This window comes from Dysidea avara, chromosome 1 (genome assembly GCF_963678975.1).
Source record: "Dysidea avara chromosome 1, odDysAvar1.4, whole genome shotgun sequence".
In the NCBI taxonomy this organism is placed as follows: Eukaryota; Metazoa; Porifera; class Demospongiae; order Dictyoceratida; family Dysideidae; genus Dysidea; species Dysidea avara.
In genome coordinates, this window is record NC_089272.1 from 59,217,203 (window position 1) to 59,237,708 (window position 20,506).

Consider the following 20,506-nt stretch of genomic DNA (forward strand, 5'->3'; position numbering starts at 1 on the left):
AGATACAGTAGTCCATTCTGGGTGTCAAGACCAAGTCTCAAGGTTTTTCTGTTCTCTAGGTTGGCAGGCCTGTGATGTCCTCGCCGGTGGTGCTTATCAATTAGAGATTTATAATCTTTCATAGGGCGCTTAAAATGTTTAAGCGCCCCACGGAGAAAGGGGAGACGAGACTACATACACACTGATACAGTTAAACACGCACACAGCTAGACAAGTGTAGTAACTTAATTACAATAAAATACCGGCCGTGGATCCACTATCATCGCGAGCAACATATATACCACAATCGATAATATTATATCTCAGTTTAGTGATTCCCACAATTGATGTAAACTGAGATTATTTTATTGCTGAGTCGTTTGTCTTATCATCGTCGAAATGGAGCCAGATATAGAAGAATGGAAGGGACTAACTGCCCAAGAGCTAATGGACAAAAAGGATGGCATAGAAGAAGAAATTAAATCCCTCCACGAAGAACTAGAAAATGTAAGCTTATTTTAACATAGATCATATGTAAATCTATGGTTTTAAATGCGTAGACTACATCGAACTTGTTGGTTATGATTATGATTATGATTATGATTAGATACTGGAAAGACAGCACTCAGTGCTGGTTACATCCAGGAGGGGGGGGGACCCTCAAAACAAAAAGGGGGTTAATTACAACAAATCTAGTCCAAAAATACAATTATTAAACTGTTCTAGTGACTCTGTATCGATGATGTGATTAGGGAGGTTATTCCATTGCTTGATAGTTCTTGGAAAGTAACTCTGTTGGTAAGCAAGTGTTCTAGTTGGAGGAATTATATATCTGTATTGGTGATGCAATCTAGTTGGATATGAAGTAGGCTTGAAATACTCAGGGAGCTGGATAGATGGCAAAGCGTGATGTAATACTCTATATAGTAAGTTCAAACGATCAATACATCTTCTGCTCTGTAGGCTCTTCCAATGCAGTTGATCCAACAGGTAAGTGACACTACTCATTGGATTGTAATCCGATGCTACCCATCTTGCAGCACGACGTTGTACCTTCTCTAAAGTATTGATTAAGTATAGCTGGTGAGGGTCCCAGACACAACTAGCATATTCCAGCAGAGGACGTATTGATGTTAAATAGGCTGTTATCTTAACTTCTTTGGAGCATTTACTTATATTACGTTTAAGAAAGTTGAGACTTTTAGTTGCTTTGCCGCAAAGATGATCGATGTGGTGGGACCAAGACATTGATTGGTGGAATATGACCCCTAGATATGGATGCTGACTCTTCAGTTCCAGAGCTTTATTGTCAATGCTGTAGGTGGTGAGCATGGGAGTTTTGCTTCTTGAACAACGTAGAAAAACACACTTTTCAACATTTAGTTTCATTTGCCAAGTTTTAGCCCAGTGGAAGACTTTATTTAGATCTTGTTGTAGGATGCTATTGTCTTCTTCTGAATCAATAATTCTGTAAATAATACAGTCATCGGCAAAGAGACGAATCGAGGAGTTGATATTTGTAGATATGTCATTGATGTAAAGTAGGAACATTAATGGCCCAAGTACAGTGCCTTGTGGGACACCTGACTTTACTGGAACAAACCTGGAAGTTACATTATTTAGCACTACTCTTTGTTTGCGTTGTGTTAGCCAAGCCTTAATCCATTGATGAAGGTCTCCTTGTATTCCATAGTGTGATAGTTTCTGTAATAATCGTTTATGAGGAACTGAGTCAAAAGCTTTTGAGAAATCTAATAAAATTAGATCTATTTGTTTCTGTTGGTCCATTACCTTTAAGATTTCCTCTGTTAGCATTACTAGTTGGGATTGACATGAGTACTTAGGCCTAAAACCGTGTTGGCAATTATTGAGGATATTATTTTGGTCTACATGATTCATAATTGAGTGAAAAACAATATGTTCCATTACCTTGCAACAGGTAGAGGTAAGAGAAATTGGTCGATAATTATTAGCTGAGTTTCGGTTGCCTTTCTTATGTACAGGGACAACATTTGCTGTTAGCCAGTCAGTTGGAAGATTGTTGGTGGTAAAAGATTGGGTAAAAATTACCTGGAGTATAGGTGCAATTTCAGCTCTGCATAATTTCAGTATTTGCGTAGGAATCCCATCAGGACCTGGAGCCTTGCTAGTATCCAATTGTTGAAGTAAGTTTTCAATTCCTTCGGTTGAAAATATAATGTGGTCACAAATGGGATACGTAGGAATGTCCAGATTTGGAGTTTCGTTATCTTCGTCAGTAAAAAAAGTGTAGAACTGATCATTAAATGCATTAGCAATGTCAACAGAAGAAGTAAGCAGGGAGTCATTACTTTCTAAGGTGGTAACGTTTGGATGGTCTTTCTTTAAGTTCTTGATTAATGACCAAAATCGTTTTCTGTTGTTGCAGTGGGAGTCGTCAAATAGGTATTTACAGTAATTGTTATGAGCTTTATCAACTAAACTGTTAACTTCGTTCCTTAGCTTCCTGTACGCTTTCCAGTCGTTTTCATTTTGTGTAGCCTTAGCTTTGTTGTACAATCTACGCCTTTTAGATATCTTACGTTTAATTTCTCGATTTAGCCATGGAGCTTCTTTGCGATTCTTGACCATTCTTGATGGAACGTGCCTGTTCGTCATTTCAAAAATCATATCTTTGAAATTATTCCAGTTATTTTCAACAGGTCTTTTGTAGGGATCACTCTGGAAGAACAGGTCTTTAAAAGCTCTAACATCTTCTAGCATTGATTCTGTGTTTGCTTTGTGAAAAAGGTAAGTTCTGTGCGGATTGTTATTAGGTGCATCGCAAGTTGTATACAATGTAAAAGTAACTGCTTCATGGTCTGACATTCCAGGTACAACCTTGATGTAGTCAATAAGGTATGGTGATGTTGTCAGGACTAAGTCCAATACGTTATCGTTTCTCGTAGGTTCAAGTATCTGTTGTTCCAAGCTGAAATCATTAATTACGTCAACAAACAGGTTATTCACTTCTGCTCCATATGTTGGTCCAGGTTTAACATGACCGATTCCGTCACTCCATTCTATACTAGGAAAGTTAAAGTCCCCTGCTAGTATAATATTAGATTGGTTTCCTTTAGTTCTACTGATGTGTTGAAGGGCCTCTTTCAAACTTAGGATAGGGTTGCTTAGAGCATCAGGTGGCCGGTAAAATGAGCAAACAAGGCATGGCTCATTAGAGACTGGGTAAATTTCAGCCCATATCATTTCAGCATTTTGTGATAAGTTGGGTTGTTCTGTGAATTTCAAGTTTTTTGTAAAGGCGAGAAATACCCCTCCTCCTCCAGAGGTTCGGTCTTTCCTTATCACAGAGAAATCGTTAGGAAATATTTCAGCAGTGGAGTAGGTTTCATCTAGGTGTGACTCACATCCTATTATAATATGGGGTCGGTTTTCAAAAATTAAAGTTTGGAGCCTCCCTCTTTTGTTTAAGCTCCTTAGACTGCAGCAATTAAAACTAAGTACTCTCAGCTCAGATTTGTTGTTGTTTGTGCATGTGTAATTAGAATCATTTAGGGTGGGATTATCAGTGCTGGGGAGTGAGTTGCTAGTAATTATGGTCTCCTCGGCACTATTGTGCCGTTTTTTATTATGTAATTCTTACCATCTTTGTTCATCTCATTTAGTTGGTTTCTTAACATTTTGTTCTTCTTTTGTTCAAGTGGCGTGCAGTCAGCAGATACGTAAACTGGCTTTTCTTGGTTTAAATTATTTCCATTCTTAAGTTTAGACTTGTTTCTCAAAATTGCAACTTTATCTTGGAGGTTGGAAACGGTGACTTTGAGTAAGCGGGCTCTACCACCTTTCTTTCCGATTCTGATAGCATTAGTAACTAAGGTTTCCACTCCTAAACTTTCGGTAAACAATGATGTAGCTGTTTTAATATCATCTCTCTTTCTGGTTTGTGGGTCTTCTTCCTTTGATTCTTCTATATTGTGCAAAATTAGATTAAGCTGTCTTTTTTCTTTTTCTTTCTGCTCAGAAATGATAGAAGAAGTCAAGTGGGCAATAGATTCTTCATCACTGGGGTCAGGGGTTATCTTTGACAAGGGTTTGTTGTAATTCTCTAATTGTTCATTTATTCCCTCCACAATTCCAGTGAGTTTTTCTTCTACTGCTTCAAGCCTTGCATTGACATTCTGCTGCTCCTGTTGGAGTGCGGATGTACCAGAATCTACTTTCAGTGCGAAAGCAACTTTTGTATAGCATAACGTACAGAAAAACATAATTTTCCCACTGCTACCACTCAAAATGTTATACTCGTTTTGAGTTAGACCTGCACATATTCTGTGTTCCCACTTACAGCACCACTGACATTGTACAGCATCTTTCTTAGCTTCTTTTTTACAAGTAACACATTTCTCGACTTGTGGGGCTTGTTTAGTTTTCTTACTATCTCTTTTGGGAGGTGAGGTGTCTTCTGGTAGCTTGCGTTTGATGATTGAGGTTTGGCTAGCCATCTCAGCGATGTTGTTCTAATTAATGCCCACTATGACCAAAAACAAACAGAGACAAACGCATGTACTGCAATAACAAACAACTGGCCTTTGGTGGTACCGTTAAAATCGCCACGGTACAACAGCTGGAGAGCTTAGGAGTCGATTTGACGAGTTGAGAATGAAGAGCAAATTTCGCGCAAACGATCGATCACGTGAGTATTTAGCTCATGGTACTTAACGTTCTCGGAACGATTCTACCGTGAATACCCTTCAAGTTACTAAATTATCCGGTTACTTTATTCTTTGCGAGGTCTTTGCGACAGCCAGTGTTTTCCAGTACTACGTTACAAAACTTGGGTAGAGTTTACCATAGATTGTATATTCCCTACTTGGGTTCAGTGAAAGCCACTTTAGGAGCAGGAGCTTGTGGGATCCCTGTTATGCATCTGGACAACAGCTGCTCTTAACCCCTTTGTGACGAAAGAGGGCACTGAGTAGAGGAATGATCCGGGTAGGATATATATATATATATATATATATATATAATCTATGAATTTACCGCCTGTTTATAAATGTTAAGCCAAGAGGTAAGCAGCCCTAGTCGTAAAATTAGCTAATACCTTACATAAGAAAAATTTTTTTGACCCACACTGTATGTTGTTGTGCCAATTGCTGAGGTGTTGATTACTGTGCAGGTTGCAGAAACTCATATTTAGGTCCCTTTTTGCTTATCAGTCTACTGTACAGCATAAAAATTTGACAGGAAAATTTTGACGAAACACAAACTAACCTGTGTAGCTGGTTCAAAATACTTTTGTTTCAGTATAGTGAGGGATAATGGGTGCCAAAGGGTTAGAAAGCCATCGGAGTGTTCCTTACCAAATATCTGCCATTGGATTTGTCATAGAACAAGAAAGTGATTTTTAACCTCAAAATGACGAATTTTAATTTCCTCTGATTTCCTTCTGCTATAGCTCATTTAAACCACCATTCACTGCTCATTTTAAATGTAGTCTGGGATCTGAGGTCTCTATCATGTGTCATGGGTTATTACACCATTTATTAAATGATCAGAAATGCAGAATACAAAATGTATGGGGGAATTTGCTACACTGCATTGGTTTAGGCCTTTTTGCCATGCCAAAATTCCATGAATTGGGCTTCTTCTAGTATCATTGTGCTTGCAGAGAGTAATTGCTCTACATGTCACACACCCGGAAAGTTGCTAAGCAGACTCGAGGTACACAATAATTAATTTTGTTGTTAATAATTTTTCAATACAAATGTATTGGACATATGTATCTATTCCAGCTGGTATTTTTACCACTGAACAAAGCAAATGTTTGCAAGCTTCTTCATATGACAAATTGTGGGTAATTATTTGTAAAAATGTTTGGAGGGACTTATACACTTAATAAAGAATAAGAGGCAGAATCTCGATTAAAGGATGCTAGCTATATTCTTACCAAGTTTAGGTCTGTGTTCACACTATTCATTCATACTGTATGTGTATTTCATGACAATTCTTCAATTCAAAAATGAAGTAGGGATTTAAATGATAAAACTAATGAGACAAGATTATGTGAATATGATGTTTCAACATAGCTCTGTGGGAAAATCCCTATTTTGGGGTTGACATGCCAATGTAGGGATTTTCCAACAGAATTATTACCATCATCAGTGCTCCTGATAACAGTCGGACAACGGACAATTTTGGACAAATTAGCCAATGTCTAATCATAATTGTATTTGACAGGACATAATGTCCAATCAAAAGAGCCCAGCCTTACGGTGTGCATATTTGGTTGATTGTTTACTTTACCAATAATAGCTGTCTCTTGGTTGTTAAGAGAGTAAAGTTTCAAGCCACCCAAGGGAGTAGCCACAAATATACCTATTGCCAACCCCTCTCCTGTACAGAAACCTCACAAAATCACTTTAATAGTGCTTCAAGAATACTATCCGCAGCACTACCTACAGCCAGAGTGCCTTACATCAGGGAATGCCAACTACAGGCAGTGTTATAGGCCACTTGTGTCCGTACAAAGTGTAAGTATGTCTGGACAAGTTTACTTTTGTCAGGACATGTTGTCAGGACATTTTTTCCTGTCACTTAAGAATTCTTATTGGGAGCACTGCATCATTCATATAATTTTGTCTCATAGGTCCCTACTTTCATTTTCAAGTTAAAATATACGTATACTACAATAGCTCTATGGTTTACAAGTGTGATTGCTCTGCACTGGCAAGTTTTGGCAGTTTATTCAGTACTAGTGTTTCTGTTTTACATTTAACACTAGAGCTGATATTTGATTGATTGATTTATTGATTGATTGATTGATTGATTGATTAATTGATTTGCTACTGGGATAGACAGCTTTATCCCAGGGGGAAGAAACATCACAGCTCCAGTATTCAATGTACAATTCATATGTATACATCAAACTTAATGTAATGATAGGGTAAAGTAGTAATTATAAAACACGGCTAGTCTGTTGTATAGGTGACATAGTTCTATTGAAGGCGTTTTTTGTACGGACGACATCATTTCAAATATACTGCTAGTCAAACGATAGTTTCCATAACCTATCTAGCAACTCTACATTGGTGCTATCAATTAAAATTGGTGGTGAGAGTCCCACATATTCAGAGCTGGTCTTACAAGGGTGATGTAGGCAGTTTCTTTAACTTCTTTGGTGTATTTAAATTGTGTAACGTGTGTTTAATAAGACTTAGGACTTTGATTGCCTTGAGTTGGATATGATGGGACCATGTCATAGGTAGGTCTGTAATGTCTAATGAGTGTTTAGGAATGTGGGGGTAGAGGCAGGTCAAGTCATTGTCACACATTTTTCAATGTTTAACTTCATTTGCCAGGTATCTGTCCACCTGATACACTTACGTATATGACTTGTGAGGCAAATGCTGTACCTAAAGTACGGTATATCTACATGCACATCAATTTGGGAGCCTAGGGAAATTCCTGCAATACAGTTTTATTATTATTATTAACACATTACAGTGATCAGCACCGAAGGTCTGACAGCAACATGTGCTGCAGCCTTAGGATTACCTAACCTAATTTCAAGGACTTAGACCTAATGACTTGACCTAGTGACTTGACTTAGTCAGGGGTGTAGGAAGCATGGGTGCCATGGGTCCTTGGGCACCCATAAATATTTTCGGTTGCGTAACTAACGGGTGACAGCACACTGTACTACATATACTGAAAAGATCAAGATGCTGCTGTCAAGTCATTAGGCCTAAGTCTAATAAAGCAGTCGCGACCATTTTTTTTTTTTTGGTCTTCAGCCTTACCACTGGGCACCCATAAGTTAAATATCTTCCTACGCCCCTGTTAGTGACTGATAAGGTATAACAGAAAAGGGGCCAAAGTAAGGAAAAAGATCCCTCCTACCCCAGGATTTGAACTGCAGATCACTCAATGTCTAGTCGGGGCCACACTCAGTCTTCCTCCAGTTAGGTCATACTGTATAATTATTATTATTAACACTTTACAGTGACCAGCACTGAAGGTCTACAGCAACATGTGCTGCAGCCTTAGGATTGCCTAACCTAATTTCAAGGACTTAGACTTAATGACTTATAGCTGGAAAGGTGTAACAGAAAAGGGGCCAAAGTAAGGAAAAAAATCCCTCCAACCCCAGGATTCGAACTGCAGGTCACCCAATGTCTAGTCGGGGCCGCACTCAGTCTTCCTCCAGGAGGGATGGATTTTCTTCCTTAAACCTAAAGTATTTATTATTAACACTTTACAATTGTTGGCATTTGCATTGCAATTTTAAAATCTTTTTTCATGTGTAATGATTATGTCAATACACTCGATCATACAGTACACAATGTGTTGAGATTTGTCTTTTGATGATATGGTGGTGTATTGATACTGCGTATCATTTCATCTCTTTACGTTAGAGTTAAAGCACCGCCGCGCGTGTGTACGGAAAATACAGTACGAGGGTGTGTGTTGAGAGGCTAATAGAGCTCGAGGCAAAGCCAAGTGCTGTGTTTGCCTCGAGACACCCCCGAGTACTGTATTGTTCGTACACACAAGCAAGGCGGTGCTTTAAGTGTTATATTGTACTTCCTGGTTGCGTCTGGCTCGGAGCAATTTTCTCTAGTACTCAAACCGCTGCGATTTTCGGTGATAAGGATATCAGTAAGTGTTCATATAATCTATTTCTAGTAGTAGAACGGACTAATATGATTAGTTTGGCTGTTTTTAAAATAAAAAAATAAAAAAGTTTGGCTGTTTTAGCGATTTACAATGTCACGCACGTGGTCAATCATACCGTCTTAGTGGAGTCGTGTTTAAAAGCTTCGTGATCAGACGATCAGTAAGTGTGTATACAATCTATTCCTAGCTGTAGAACGAACTCGTAGGATTAGTTTGGCTGGTTTTAGCGATTTACAGTGCTAAAATAATTCTCATAACTGTACTGTATTTTCCCAAGTGTGCTGTATTTGCCCAATTAAGCGCATAACTGTACTGTATGACTCGGACAGTACAGTTATGCAGTTGATTAGTACTGTATGGAGAATACGATATGTGGCATTGCTTTGATCCTCCCACGCAAAGTACAATATATACTAATACATAGTTAATACAGCCTTAGCCTGACTGCTCTATTAGATTGTTTAGGTAAATACTGTGTCTAATATTCGGGAATCTGAGAAAATTCCTGCAATACAGTTCAGTAGTACTATATAATTGGTGGAATTTGCATTGCAATTTTTAAATGTTTATTCATGTGTAACACATACACTAGATCATACTGCTAGATCATACTGCATACAATTTGTTGAAGAGACTGGTACTATATACAGTAACTGTGTGATATGGTGGTTTATCGATATATCATTTCATCTCTTTGCATACTGATATGTATGTCAAACTGTTAGAAGTTTCTCACTGCATATTTTACAGGCTCTCTGATAGAGATTTCTGGATTTCTGTCTTATCCTGACTGCTCTATTAGAGTGTTTTGGGAGTAATGTATCACAATTATAGTACTACATATAGGCGCCGGTTATATAAACCCTGAGTAGTCTCAGGTAATGATAATGTCCCAATAAGTGAATGTTTGGATACCATTCATTTATTTACAGTTCCATTCAGCTACTCTAATAGAACATACGTACAACAATTAAATACTCTGTTTGAACAGTCATCTTCAATTTTAAGGTATTCAATGAGGGTTACACATTGACAACCTGTGTTTACTGTTGCTTGTTTGTTACTATGGTTACAGCAAGGTCAGGTGGGTACCACTGGTTCACTAGTTGACAAGGATGGATACCCCAGAGATGATATCGACATTTATGCTGTCAGGATGGCAAGAAATAAAGTGATAAGTGAGTGATTTTATTTTTATTATTATTTAATTGCTTATCTAACATGTATGTAGTGTTCAGTTAAATGCTAAGATACATAAGTAGGTTTTCAGTTTGCACCTAATACCTGTGCTAGCTGACTGGCACAGATCACACACTGATACATTGTAGTGTTATGTATAGGACCATGCAATCAAATGGTTGGAGAAACATTATGAAGAAATGGTTTTCAATAATATGTCTCTAGGTGTGTATGTTTATCAGAATCACTGTATGTTGAAAATGCAAAGCTACAACTTTTGTTACTAATTTTTATTTCGCAGTTTAAAGCATCATCTTAAATTTATTTGGGAAATGTCACCAGACCGCATTTTTGATTCCTTAGCAATATTGAATTTTTACCATAGAGTCGGGTTGTTAAGCTCATGCGCTTATAATTTCTGGAGAAAACTTTTGTAGAAATCATACTATCTGTTAGGCGCATGCGCCTAATGAATAATTATGGTGCATTTAACAATATTTTGTAACAATACAGTAGTTTGTGGTCACCACGCCAGTGTATAAGGATATTTAACTCCATTTCTTGGTGAAATCCTTCGTGACAAACAAGATTATCACTATCCAGAAGGCTGATTTGCTGTATAAGGGAGACTTACAGTGACATCAATTTTCCAGTTTTGCTATCCCATGTGTAACTCTGTCTTATGTTAAGCCTTGCATTGGACCGTGTGTGCTTATCAGTCATGGCTAATCACAAGAAATGTATATGTACTTAACAAACAATAGACAAGTGTGTTTAATAACCCGACTCTATAACATTTTCAGAAACCCTTTTCATTTTACTTGGATATAAGCCACATACTTATACTCAGATAAGTTATAGATATGTCAAAGCAGGAGTAGAATAACTTTAGTTGTCAAGGCAAAGCTGAGGACGAGTGTTCATATTTTAGGACTACTGTGATATAACTGGTTAGCATCCAAATAAAGACTGTTGGTGTATATGATGGCTTCATATACAGTCAAGAACGACTGTTAATATTTACAACTGCTAATAGAGTAGAGGCAATGTAGCACCCCAATAAAAAGTACTGAAACTAGCTGTAGTAAGTAGTGCATAATGCCCAATAACTGTAAAGCAATAAGAAGCTGGGGCGGTTCTAGAAAATTTGCTGACTGGTTTCCAACTCAAAGGCAGAAAAGGCAGGGTTCATTCTAACTACAGCTATTTTAACATCCTAATTAAACCGTTTCACAGTTAAATTGTACCATGCACTCTAAGTCTATACAAACAGATTTGATGCATCATCGAACACTTGCAGAAGTCAATCGATAATTATTTTTAGAGGCACTTAACACATTTAAGGCTTGGGAAAAGCAATTTTATGTTGGAAAGGACTGTTTATGCAGTTTGGTCACTAGACGTTGCTAGTAATACACCTCATTTTAGGCTTAAATTTTGCTTACTCTTTAATTATTTATTTTGATTTAACAAAGCTGGCACTACACCTGATAAGAATCCAGTAATCTAAACACTATGCATAGGTACAGTAGTGCCCTTAGGAGTTTGAATACATGTAACTTAGGTATGTATTTATTGTGCATAAATTGGATACTGTATGTAAGAGTTGATTTTCATTCTGTTATCTTTACAGGGTTGCAGAATGATCACAAGTCAATAATGAAACTGATTGAGGAGAAGATTCATCAACTACATGAAGAGGCACGTAGACATAGAGTGGCATCGGAAGGTAAACAGATTGTTAAATTTGTTATTGCTCTTGTTGTTATGTATGTAAACAGACCCGGGTAATAGAAACATACTTTATTATTAAAGCCATAAATTTATGGAATTAGTGCAGCTACTGTAGGTAGGGATCTGCTACACACGTCGATTACACGTACATACATCAGTTCTGAATGTGTACTGTTGTATTCATGTATACATGTATATTTACAGTGCCTGGCTTTTTGCAATACCATAGAGACTGTATGAGACTAGCTGTTTCATAAATGTTTCTTTTTAGAATATTAAATGCTTTACAGCCATTTATCCATTTTTGTTGCATACATGAATGCCAAACATTTATTCGTATTGTCCAGCTGGTTGTATAATACAAATGGTGCTATGTTGCATGATGAGGCTGCATAAACTTTGTTATTGATTTCTCATCCTCCAACACTCAAAAAATAGCAACATGGGTAGATGGATTTTTATTTTTTAAATATTAACCCTCTCACCGCCACAACCACCATATGGTGGAATTAATTATAAACACCTGTAGCATTGCTTTCTAAGTGCTCTGTAACTGCTTTGGTATGTGTACACGGTACATATGTACTGTACATTTATACGTAATAGGAAAGCGATAGTCACATATGTACTGTATGTAGAGGTGCACCAATATGGAAGTTTTCCAATGTACTGATAACCGATAATATATTGGCTACAAAAATTACCATTCTGATACTGATACTGATATCCGAACATAAAAGGTTTTCAGTATAGACACTACAATGTATATTAAAAATGTGGCAAAAAGCTTAAAAGGTGGTCACTAAAACGTATGTAAAGAAAAAAAAATGAATTGTGAAAAAAGTAGTGATGAAAAAGTGTGTGCGTAAAAAAAGAAAAGAAAAGTATGTTCAAGTCAGGAGTTGAACCCTGGCCATCATGAAAACCTTTGTAATGTAAGACTCACACTTCAACCATTGTGGTACCAAATCGTACTATCTGCTCATACTTGCTAAAAAGTCAACTTTTCACCGGTCGCGATATTGGTACCGATACCGATATCAATATTGGTGCACCTCTAACTGTATATTATGATGAAACTCATGTGTAAATTTGTTGTTGAGTGCCCCTTCCTCCTAATTATAAAAATAGCTACATACATGAATTGTTTTCTTGGACCAGAACAATATTGTGACATTGTTGCAAGTATACGGGTAATAGCTATTATACCGCAGGCATGAGTGCATATATACCAGACAAAGCACGAGGACCCATGGTACACATGGCCTACATGTGTGGGAAACTGCTGACTTCAAGTTGCTTCATGATTGTATATATATTGAATTTCAGTAGTGGACACTAAGAACAACAGCTACAAGGCATTGCTGTGCTAAGAGTTCAAACGTAAGTGCGATGACACAAGCATATGAAAAGTTTGACTGGGAGTTTATACAGTGACCAAAAAGGGACAGGACATTGAAACAACTTTGATAGGATGTTTAAGGTGGCTTGGTACAGTTTCCGTATGACTTCATGATTACAGGGTCTGCAACAAGCCAGCTATCACCATGAATTATCTTGTAATAGCAAAAATCAATGAAGAATTTTCTTTGCAACAAACAGGAACTCTCTGGGATGCATGTGGCTTGCGTTTGAAATTTGGCCCTTCAAAGCAAACTATAGTTCATTATTGTTCCAAGGCTTGTAATATTGGCACATGGTACATACACATATAATTATATTCATTTGCAAATCACAGGAACTGGTGGTCAACCACAGTATAATGATTATAGTTAAGCCTTATTACTGCTTACATAGCACTGTTGAAACCTTATGAAAACTGTACAGAGCCACCTGTTGTGAATTTCACTATATGACTTTATATAATAATCATGAATAAATTATATTACATAATTTAGGTGGTTCTGTACAGTTTTCAGCCACCTGTTTGCTTCTTTATACCCTTGTAGTTGTCAAGGTGCCGGTTCCCATCCTATCCTGAGGTACAGGGGAATTTAATCAGTACCATTCTACTATAATAAAATGCCAGCTGTGCTACTTAGGCCTTTGAAACTTTTATTTGGACCTAGTTTCATTATTCATACCAGCTGTATGGATTAATTATCAACGATCTATCATTACAACATGGTATAAAAGCGATGTTTGTGCCATATTTCCGATCCACAATAATCCTCTGAAGAAATCAATCCATAGGACTGTGGAGACAATTTTGATCACCTATGTAGGATGTTGTTTTGGAGTTATTTGCTCTGATAGGGCCTACGTACCTCATGAAAATAAACTTGACAGCAAAGGGCACCCACCAACTGACAATGCCATTGTGAATCATCACAAGTGCAAATCATCACAAGTGCAAGACATGCCCACTGATTCGTGGCTTACCACAGGTATTCTGCACACTCTATATTACAAAATTGTGGTGCTGTCTTGGTGTTAGATGTACCAATTATAGGAGAAATATTAAATATATTGTTGCAGCAATCCTTTCAGTTTATTTAACATAACAGCTACATAGCTACATGGCAGATATAGCTATGTACGTATATACAAAACTGAATCTCCAGCTGGCTGTCCTCAGTGTCCTGACTTGCAATCTGATAGGTATATAGCTGCGTAATATAGCTGTAGCTACATAGAATATGCTTGTGGCACTTAGAGTTACTCTCTAACTGATACTGTAGCTATCAAGTGTGGTTATACAAATGTAGCAATATTTGTGACTGAATTTGACAAAACTAGGCTTCCACACACATCCAGATTTGCAATTTTAATGGACCATAACTCAATGTAGGAGTAAGCTATCACTTTCAAATTTTCACCTGTTATAATTGCATAGTGTAGTTAAAATTTTTTTTGTGAAAATTGTAGGTCAAGAACATACTGAGTGGTCAAGTTACAAGCAGTTAAAGTGGAAGAATTGGATGTGTGTGGAAGCCTGGTTTTGTCAAATCTAGTCACATATGTGCACTCAATTACAATTGGTAACTCACAATCTTACACTATAGTTGCGGTGTAGAACTGAAAAGTTTGTAGTACAATAAATTTAATTTCGATTTGAAAAAAAAATATTAGCATGGAAATTTTCTGAATTACATTAGAACTTGCCTTTATAATATTTGTTTTAGTCGAATGGGTTCCTCAGAATACTTTCACAATACTACCAAAAATCTTCCAAGATGTGTGACTATATTATAGTAAAAAGAGATAGCAAAGATTTCTTGGAATGAGCTAATGTGATATATGTGCACCTAACTGTGCAAAAGAAATAATTATCCACACTGGCGTAATGAGATATGTGCACTGTTTACAGTGTGTATGTACTGTATATCTCAATACAGTGCATATATCTCTTTAACATTCCTGAACCAGTGCAATATGCGATGTGTAGATTCTGGCTTTCCTTTGATCTGAGGTGTGAAAGTGGTACATATGTTATGTGCTAAAATGAACACATGTTACGTACATGTAATGTCAACACATTGTTTTGTTATTTCCAGTACATCTTGTCAGTGTTACTGAATGTATATCTCCAACTGATCAATCAAAGTAGACCCCCAATTAAATCCATCAAATCTACATAATCTAGCTTCTATATCACTTGTAGTTGTTCCATTCAATTCACGGTAAAACCATGGCTGGGTGGGGTTATTGCAGCAATTACTAGTGATGCAACCAGATCCGTCCCACAGTGGGTCATTGAAGTAATAGGCAGAACGATTTAATGTATTGGCAGCTCCTGATTCACAGTAATAATTATTTCCCACAAAAGGGGGAGGGGTAAATCCTCCACCAACAGCACATGGACAGTTGTAAGGGTGTGCAAGATCATCATATCTTCCATTAGCATATGTCCAAATGTGTTGACGTGGGTTGCCATAAGTCAGTGACAGTCCTTCAACGTACTCACCATCTATTGTACGCCTGCTAAGGTCAAAGTGATTGTGAGAGCCAAAAAACCCAGCTGATACTCCCTTCTGGTATCCTCTTGTTCTACCACACACCCTCTGGTAACTTGTTCCAGTAGTGGAGAATTTGGCAGAAGAGCAAGTGTAGCCATGGTTTTTGACCACTCGACAAAAGCTTATGCCTTTGTAAGTATCTTTACGCCACCCACTGGGACAATCATCTCCTGCACTGATATTGATGCTAGCAATTCTTTTCCATCCTCCACCCACACCAGCACATGTGGGAATAAAGTCACCAGCATTCGTGTTGTTTTCAGTAGGCATGCTGGTTACTGTAGTAGTAGTAATTGCAGGTTTATTAATTTCCTCCATGTTGCAGTAGGTCCATTTATTATTAATGCGATAGTAACCTGACTTGTTACCAGTTTCAGGATTATTGTTGTAGATGTCCTCACAAGATGATCCAGTATAAGTCATTCCACAGTACTCCCTACTCAGGATCCAGTAATATCCTGGTTTGTTCTGGCTCTCTGGAGTCTCGTTATATATTCCCTCACAAGACTTCCCGGGATTGAACTGAAAATCTGTACATTCTGATTGGCCATTGTCAGCCATCACCAGTTCCTTAGTGAGGATCAGTGTTACGAAGTACCAAATCACTGTCAACATGGTCTCTGATAGTGAGCAATCGAGTAAGCTACAGCCAGTTATTCTCTAATCTCGTTTGCTGAATGCATACTGACCATCTGATACGTGATCTTATATAGCCAGACTCTGCACTGTAAGAATTAGGGATGTCCTGTTCCAGGGAATATACTTGAAACCCTAAAGTACGTACTTGCATACCACATGTCCTTTGTATGGTTGTCAGAATTCCTGTTCCAGGATAGAGGGGAATTTCCTTTAAATTTACTATTGCAATGCAGGACAAAATTTCCTATAGTGTATACTTCACACATAAGGTATGTACCAGCCAGATAATATTTCAAACACAGATCCAGTTAATCCACCACAAGATTATGGTAGTGTGATTTCCTACAAGAAGAATATTCGTACTTCCCTTATAAGAAAATTTCCAGGTATAATCACAATTCTAATTTACTTTTTCAGAACCTGTAGTTTCCTTTCATATCAAAAAGTTTGCTTGCAATTTGCACAATCAAAATAACAAATACATAGCATAAAAATGTATGCAGTTAAAGTTTCTGTTCGCTTTTCCACTTGTTGTATGTGCTTCAGATCTTCACGTAAACCTGCATGCAAAACAAAAGGTAAGTTTAAACACAAAGAAACAAGTATAAGAACAATTCCAAAGTCAAGCACGATCACTACTGAACTACACAACTGACACTAGAAGTATGCATGGTCACAATCAACAACATGGTACAAATCACTGTACATCCACAGAAAGAGTATGTATGTAGTTGTATTAGACCCACTGTAAACTGTATGATGCATTCCCCACATGAAGGATGGTGCCCACCGCATAAATGACTGTGCATGACAACAATTTGTACTGCAGTCTTTGGATTACCTAACTTAATGTTTTACACATATTAAGACTGCAAGAGGCTGTACCTCTCACTACATACATGCATTCAAGATTCATGATGATGATCTACAATGATCTGTGTGTTCAGCTATTTGCATACTTATAATCTGTATGTGAATTTCGTTCCTTTGCACTGAATTAAAGTCTTGTGAATGCTTACAGTTTATCTAGAAAAGGGTGCAATGGACAAGTGAAAGAGAAATCATTGTACTGTCAGAAAGAGATAGTGGTTGGGATGCTTTTCATGTTGCAATATCACTGTCTTGATGTCACATGACAATATATATCACCCTTTTCATATGGCCACCCAAAAGTGGGTTCAACCCCGGTTGAATAACCCACCTTCAACCCAGGTTTTTGTTCACAAATAACCATCATATGATGGCATTCATTGAGTGATAATCGTCTTCTATACATTTTATGTATTTATTAAAAACCGCAACTCGCTTTTTTTTAAAGCCATAAACTGAGTTCAACCCAACTTTTCGGTTATGACTTCGAGGTTCAACCTGAGTTTCTCAGCTATGATGACTTCAAGGTTCAACCCAGGCTCAACCTGGTTAAGGCGATCATATGAACGCATTAACCCAGGTTGAATGTGGGTTCAACTTGGTTTAAAGTGACCATATGAAAGGGGTATAAATGAGAAAAGAGTCTGACATCATGTGTTAATATTCAGGATGCTTGCTTTTTTTCTTTAGGTGTGTTAGATGGCTAAATAATGGAAGGTGTTCTTTTTTGATTGTCTCATGCATGAATTGAAGTAGTCTTTTCTGTGATGACAGATTAGTGTACCAATCTGTGTCCAGTCTCTCCACACCCCAAACAGTAGCTACTACAGATTCACTAAGAAAATCTCTTGCATCTAGTACTAGAAGTTCTGCAGAAACAGAATACCCAGTTTTTGATGGTTTCAGTTAGACTTTGTGCTATGTAGCTCTTTGAATGATTTTTGCACCCATAAGCCATCCTCATGATGAAGTTGGTTACCAGACACTTCTGTCATAAATTCACATTCAAATGCCTTGAGAAGCCTGACTTGTTCTAGTGCAGCTGTCATGCACTTTTTGAAGTGCTGATGGATTTTCAGTAAGTCCTAAAGCTCCACGTGATCCTTTAACTGTTGAATGACAGTGATCAATTAATTGGCATTGCAGAGAAACTTTTTGAATTGCCACATTCCTCAAACCACTTTCAAAGATTCAATATACAAAGAGAAGTTTTTCTGTCTGTGAACTCAAGCAATAGCCAGACCTAAATTTTCAAGATAGTATCCTAGAAGTGAAAAGTTAGACTCTTGGCAATTGCTGTTTATCTCCAGGTAGCTATCATCATGTTCACTTTCACTAAGGCTTTATGCTGCAGTTTATTCAAAATTCCTTGGTGTGAATTCCTTGTTCAATATAGCAACATGTTTTGGTACAGAGATAACTGTATGTTACAAAACATAATGTTAGATCAATTATTAATGTGTATGCATGAGTTCACTGATAATGGAATGGCTATCAGTTTAGACTGGCTTCTATTGACATTGTAGTTATGTATACTGCATAATGGTACTTATAGTTGATGCCAGAGCTGTAAAACTTAGCTACTAACTATACAACTTATGTTTATAGGCAGCTGGTAATCTTTTACCATACAAACTTGCTATTTATTATAAATATATACGTTTTTTGTTTTTTTTAAATTTAATCCTCAGATGTAAAATAAAACGTTGCATTGTTCACTCTGTCCCAAAATCATCAAAAACTGAAAATTTTATTCAATGTTTGGCAAATACTGTAGTTCCTGCTTTACTTTGAAAAAAAATGTATTCATTAGCTACATAATTAGTGTCAATAATTACTATGGGAATAAACAAGTTGAACTTTCATATATTTTACACATTCTCTAATGGAGCAGTTGATAATATATTCATGTTTTGGTGGTTACAATGACATTTGAAGGTAACTTCTCTCCATATTGATGTTTATCGTTCAGGGAAAAAGTTTGGTGCTTTTGTCCGCTTCATCTCTAATCCTTAAAAATTGGAGCTAAGCAACTGTACTATGTATAGTATATTCATGTTAACCAATGACTTGGAAGGCTGTTTAAGAAAGATGCCACACAACTCGAAAGAACCATAAAATTAGCTGTTGCATAACAAGATGAGTATGTGTGATTACATAAGCCAGCCAATACTTGCTACAGTTTGTAACACATTTATAATGACAATGTTAATTAATAGAATGCTTTCCATGATGTATGGAGTATTTGCTTGAAGAAGGTAGGGCTTCAACCACAAATTTGTCTGACTGCTTGCTTCAAAGGAATTCTCTTAAATTGCTTCGCTAAATGAATGTATGACAACATTTCTGAGTACACTAACTTCTTAACAGTGAACATGATTAATTTAAAAGCACTGGAGTAAAGTGCTGGTTTAAAGTGCATCTTATCCCATCATCTCAGGAATTTGAAACGCTTCATTGCCATGTAAACATCTTAAAATGTAGTCATTAACAAAAGGAATTTATTAATGAACAACTAAGTCTACATTGAGCATGAATATTTTCTATATAATCATTATAAAAAATGAACTCACTACATAAACAAGTACACAAAAAAAATAGAATTTTCAATTAGAGTAGGACCATAACACATCAATAAAAAGTACTGAAACAAACTTGAGTAGTGCATGATGTTAAATCACAGTAAAACAATAAGAAGTGTTATATCCCTACTGCGCATTTCCATTATGGTATCTTGAACACAGTAGGGATATAACGTTTTACTGTTATTCAATATTGTGCACTACTCCAACTTGTTTCAGTACTTTTTATCGATGTGCTATGGTCCCAACTCTAATGTTTTCATATGTATGTTGCCAATTAGCTATGTTTGTAATTGTTGTGTGGCTTGTAAGTAGCTAGTCTAGAAGGCATTTGACATAGGTGTGGACAGTGCAACATAGGTGTGGACAGTGCAACATAACCTATGACTATTTTCTTAAAAACTTGACTTCTGTACTGATCAACTATTTTGAAATTTAAGGCTTGTAACCAAAATGTCTGAATGGCTTCTTCTTTTTATTGTCTACCAGCCAGCTCATTTTGTTGTAAGCAACAACTTTTCAAGTAAGTATGGCCTCAGGCATACAATCCTCTAGGTTTGTAAATTTTTAATACTGCACAGTGTATGCTCTCCAGTGGCAAATTTTCAGTGTTTCCTCTTTTAAAATTTGTTCCGCAACAGCCAAGATTTTCATTGGATTTGTGACATGCACCTAAAATTATCAGTGTAAGTATGTGCTCAGTTTTCATATGAAGCCATTGCCATCCTAGTGGCTTAGTTTACACTGGTTATTACAGTATAACAGATACCCACTTGACACCACACCAGATGTTGTGGCACAGTGGAGTATGTTGCTATTATAGTTAAGTCATTGTGAAATCCCATAAAATATTTAGGTTGGGTTAGCAGTACACAAGTGTCAAGTCTGTGACTGTTATGTCTGTTAACAGTT

At 37.0% G+C, this 20,506-nt stretch overlaps 1 protein-coding gene across 1 annotated transcript in view; it reads left to right on the plus strand.

Moving 5' to 3' along the window:
- Window positions 1–302: 302 nt before the first annotated feature.
- The window catches only part of LOC136238148 (26S proteasome non-ATPase regulatory subunit 9-like), a 31,497-nt gene continuing 11,293 nt past the window's right edge, over window positions 303–20,506 (plus strand). The window contains exons 1-3 of the mRNA XM_066028505.1: window positions 303–486; window positions 9,707–9,809; window positions 11,444–11,539. Of these exons, the coding sequence (XP_065884577.1) occupies window positions 379–486; window positions 9,707–9,809; window positions 11,444–11,539 (307 nt within the window). The 5' untranslated portion in view covers window positions 303–378. The remainder of the gene's footprint in view (window positions 487–9,706; window positions 9,810–11,443; window positions 11,540–20,506) is intronic.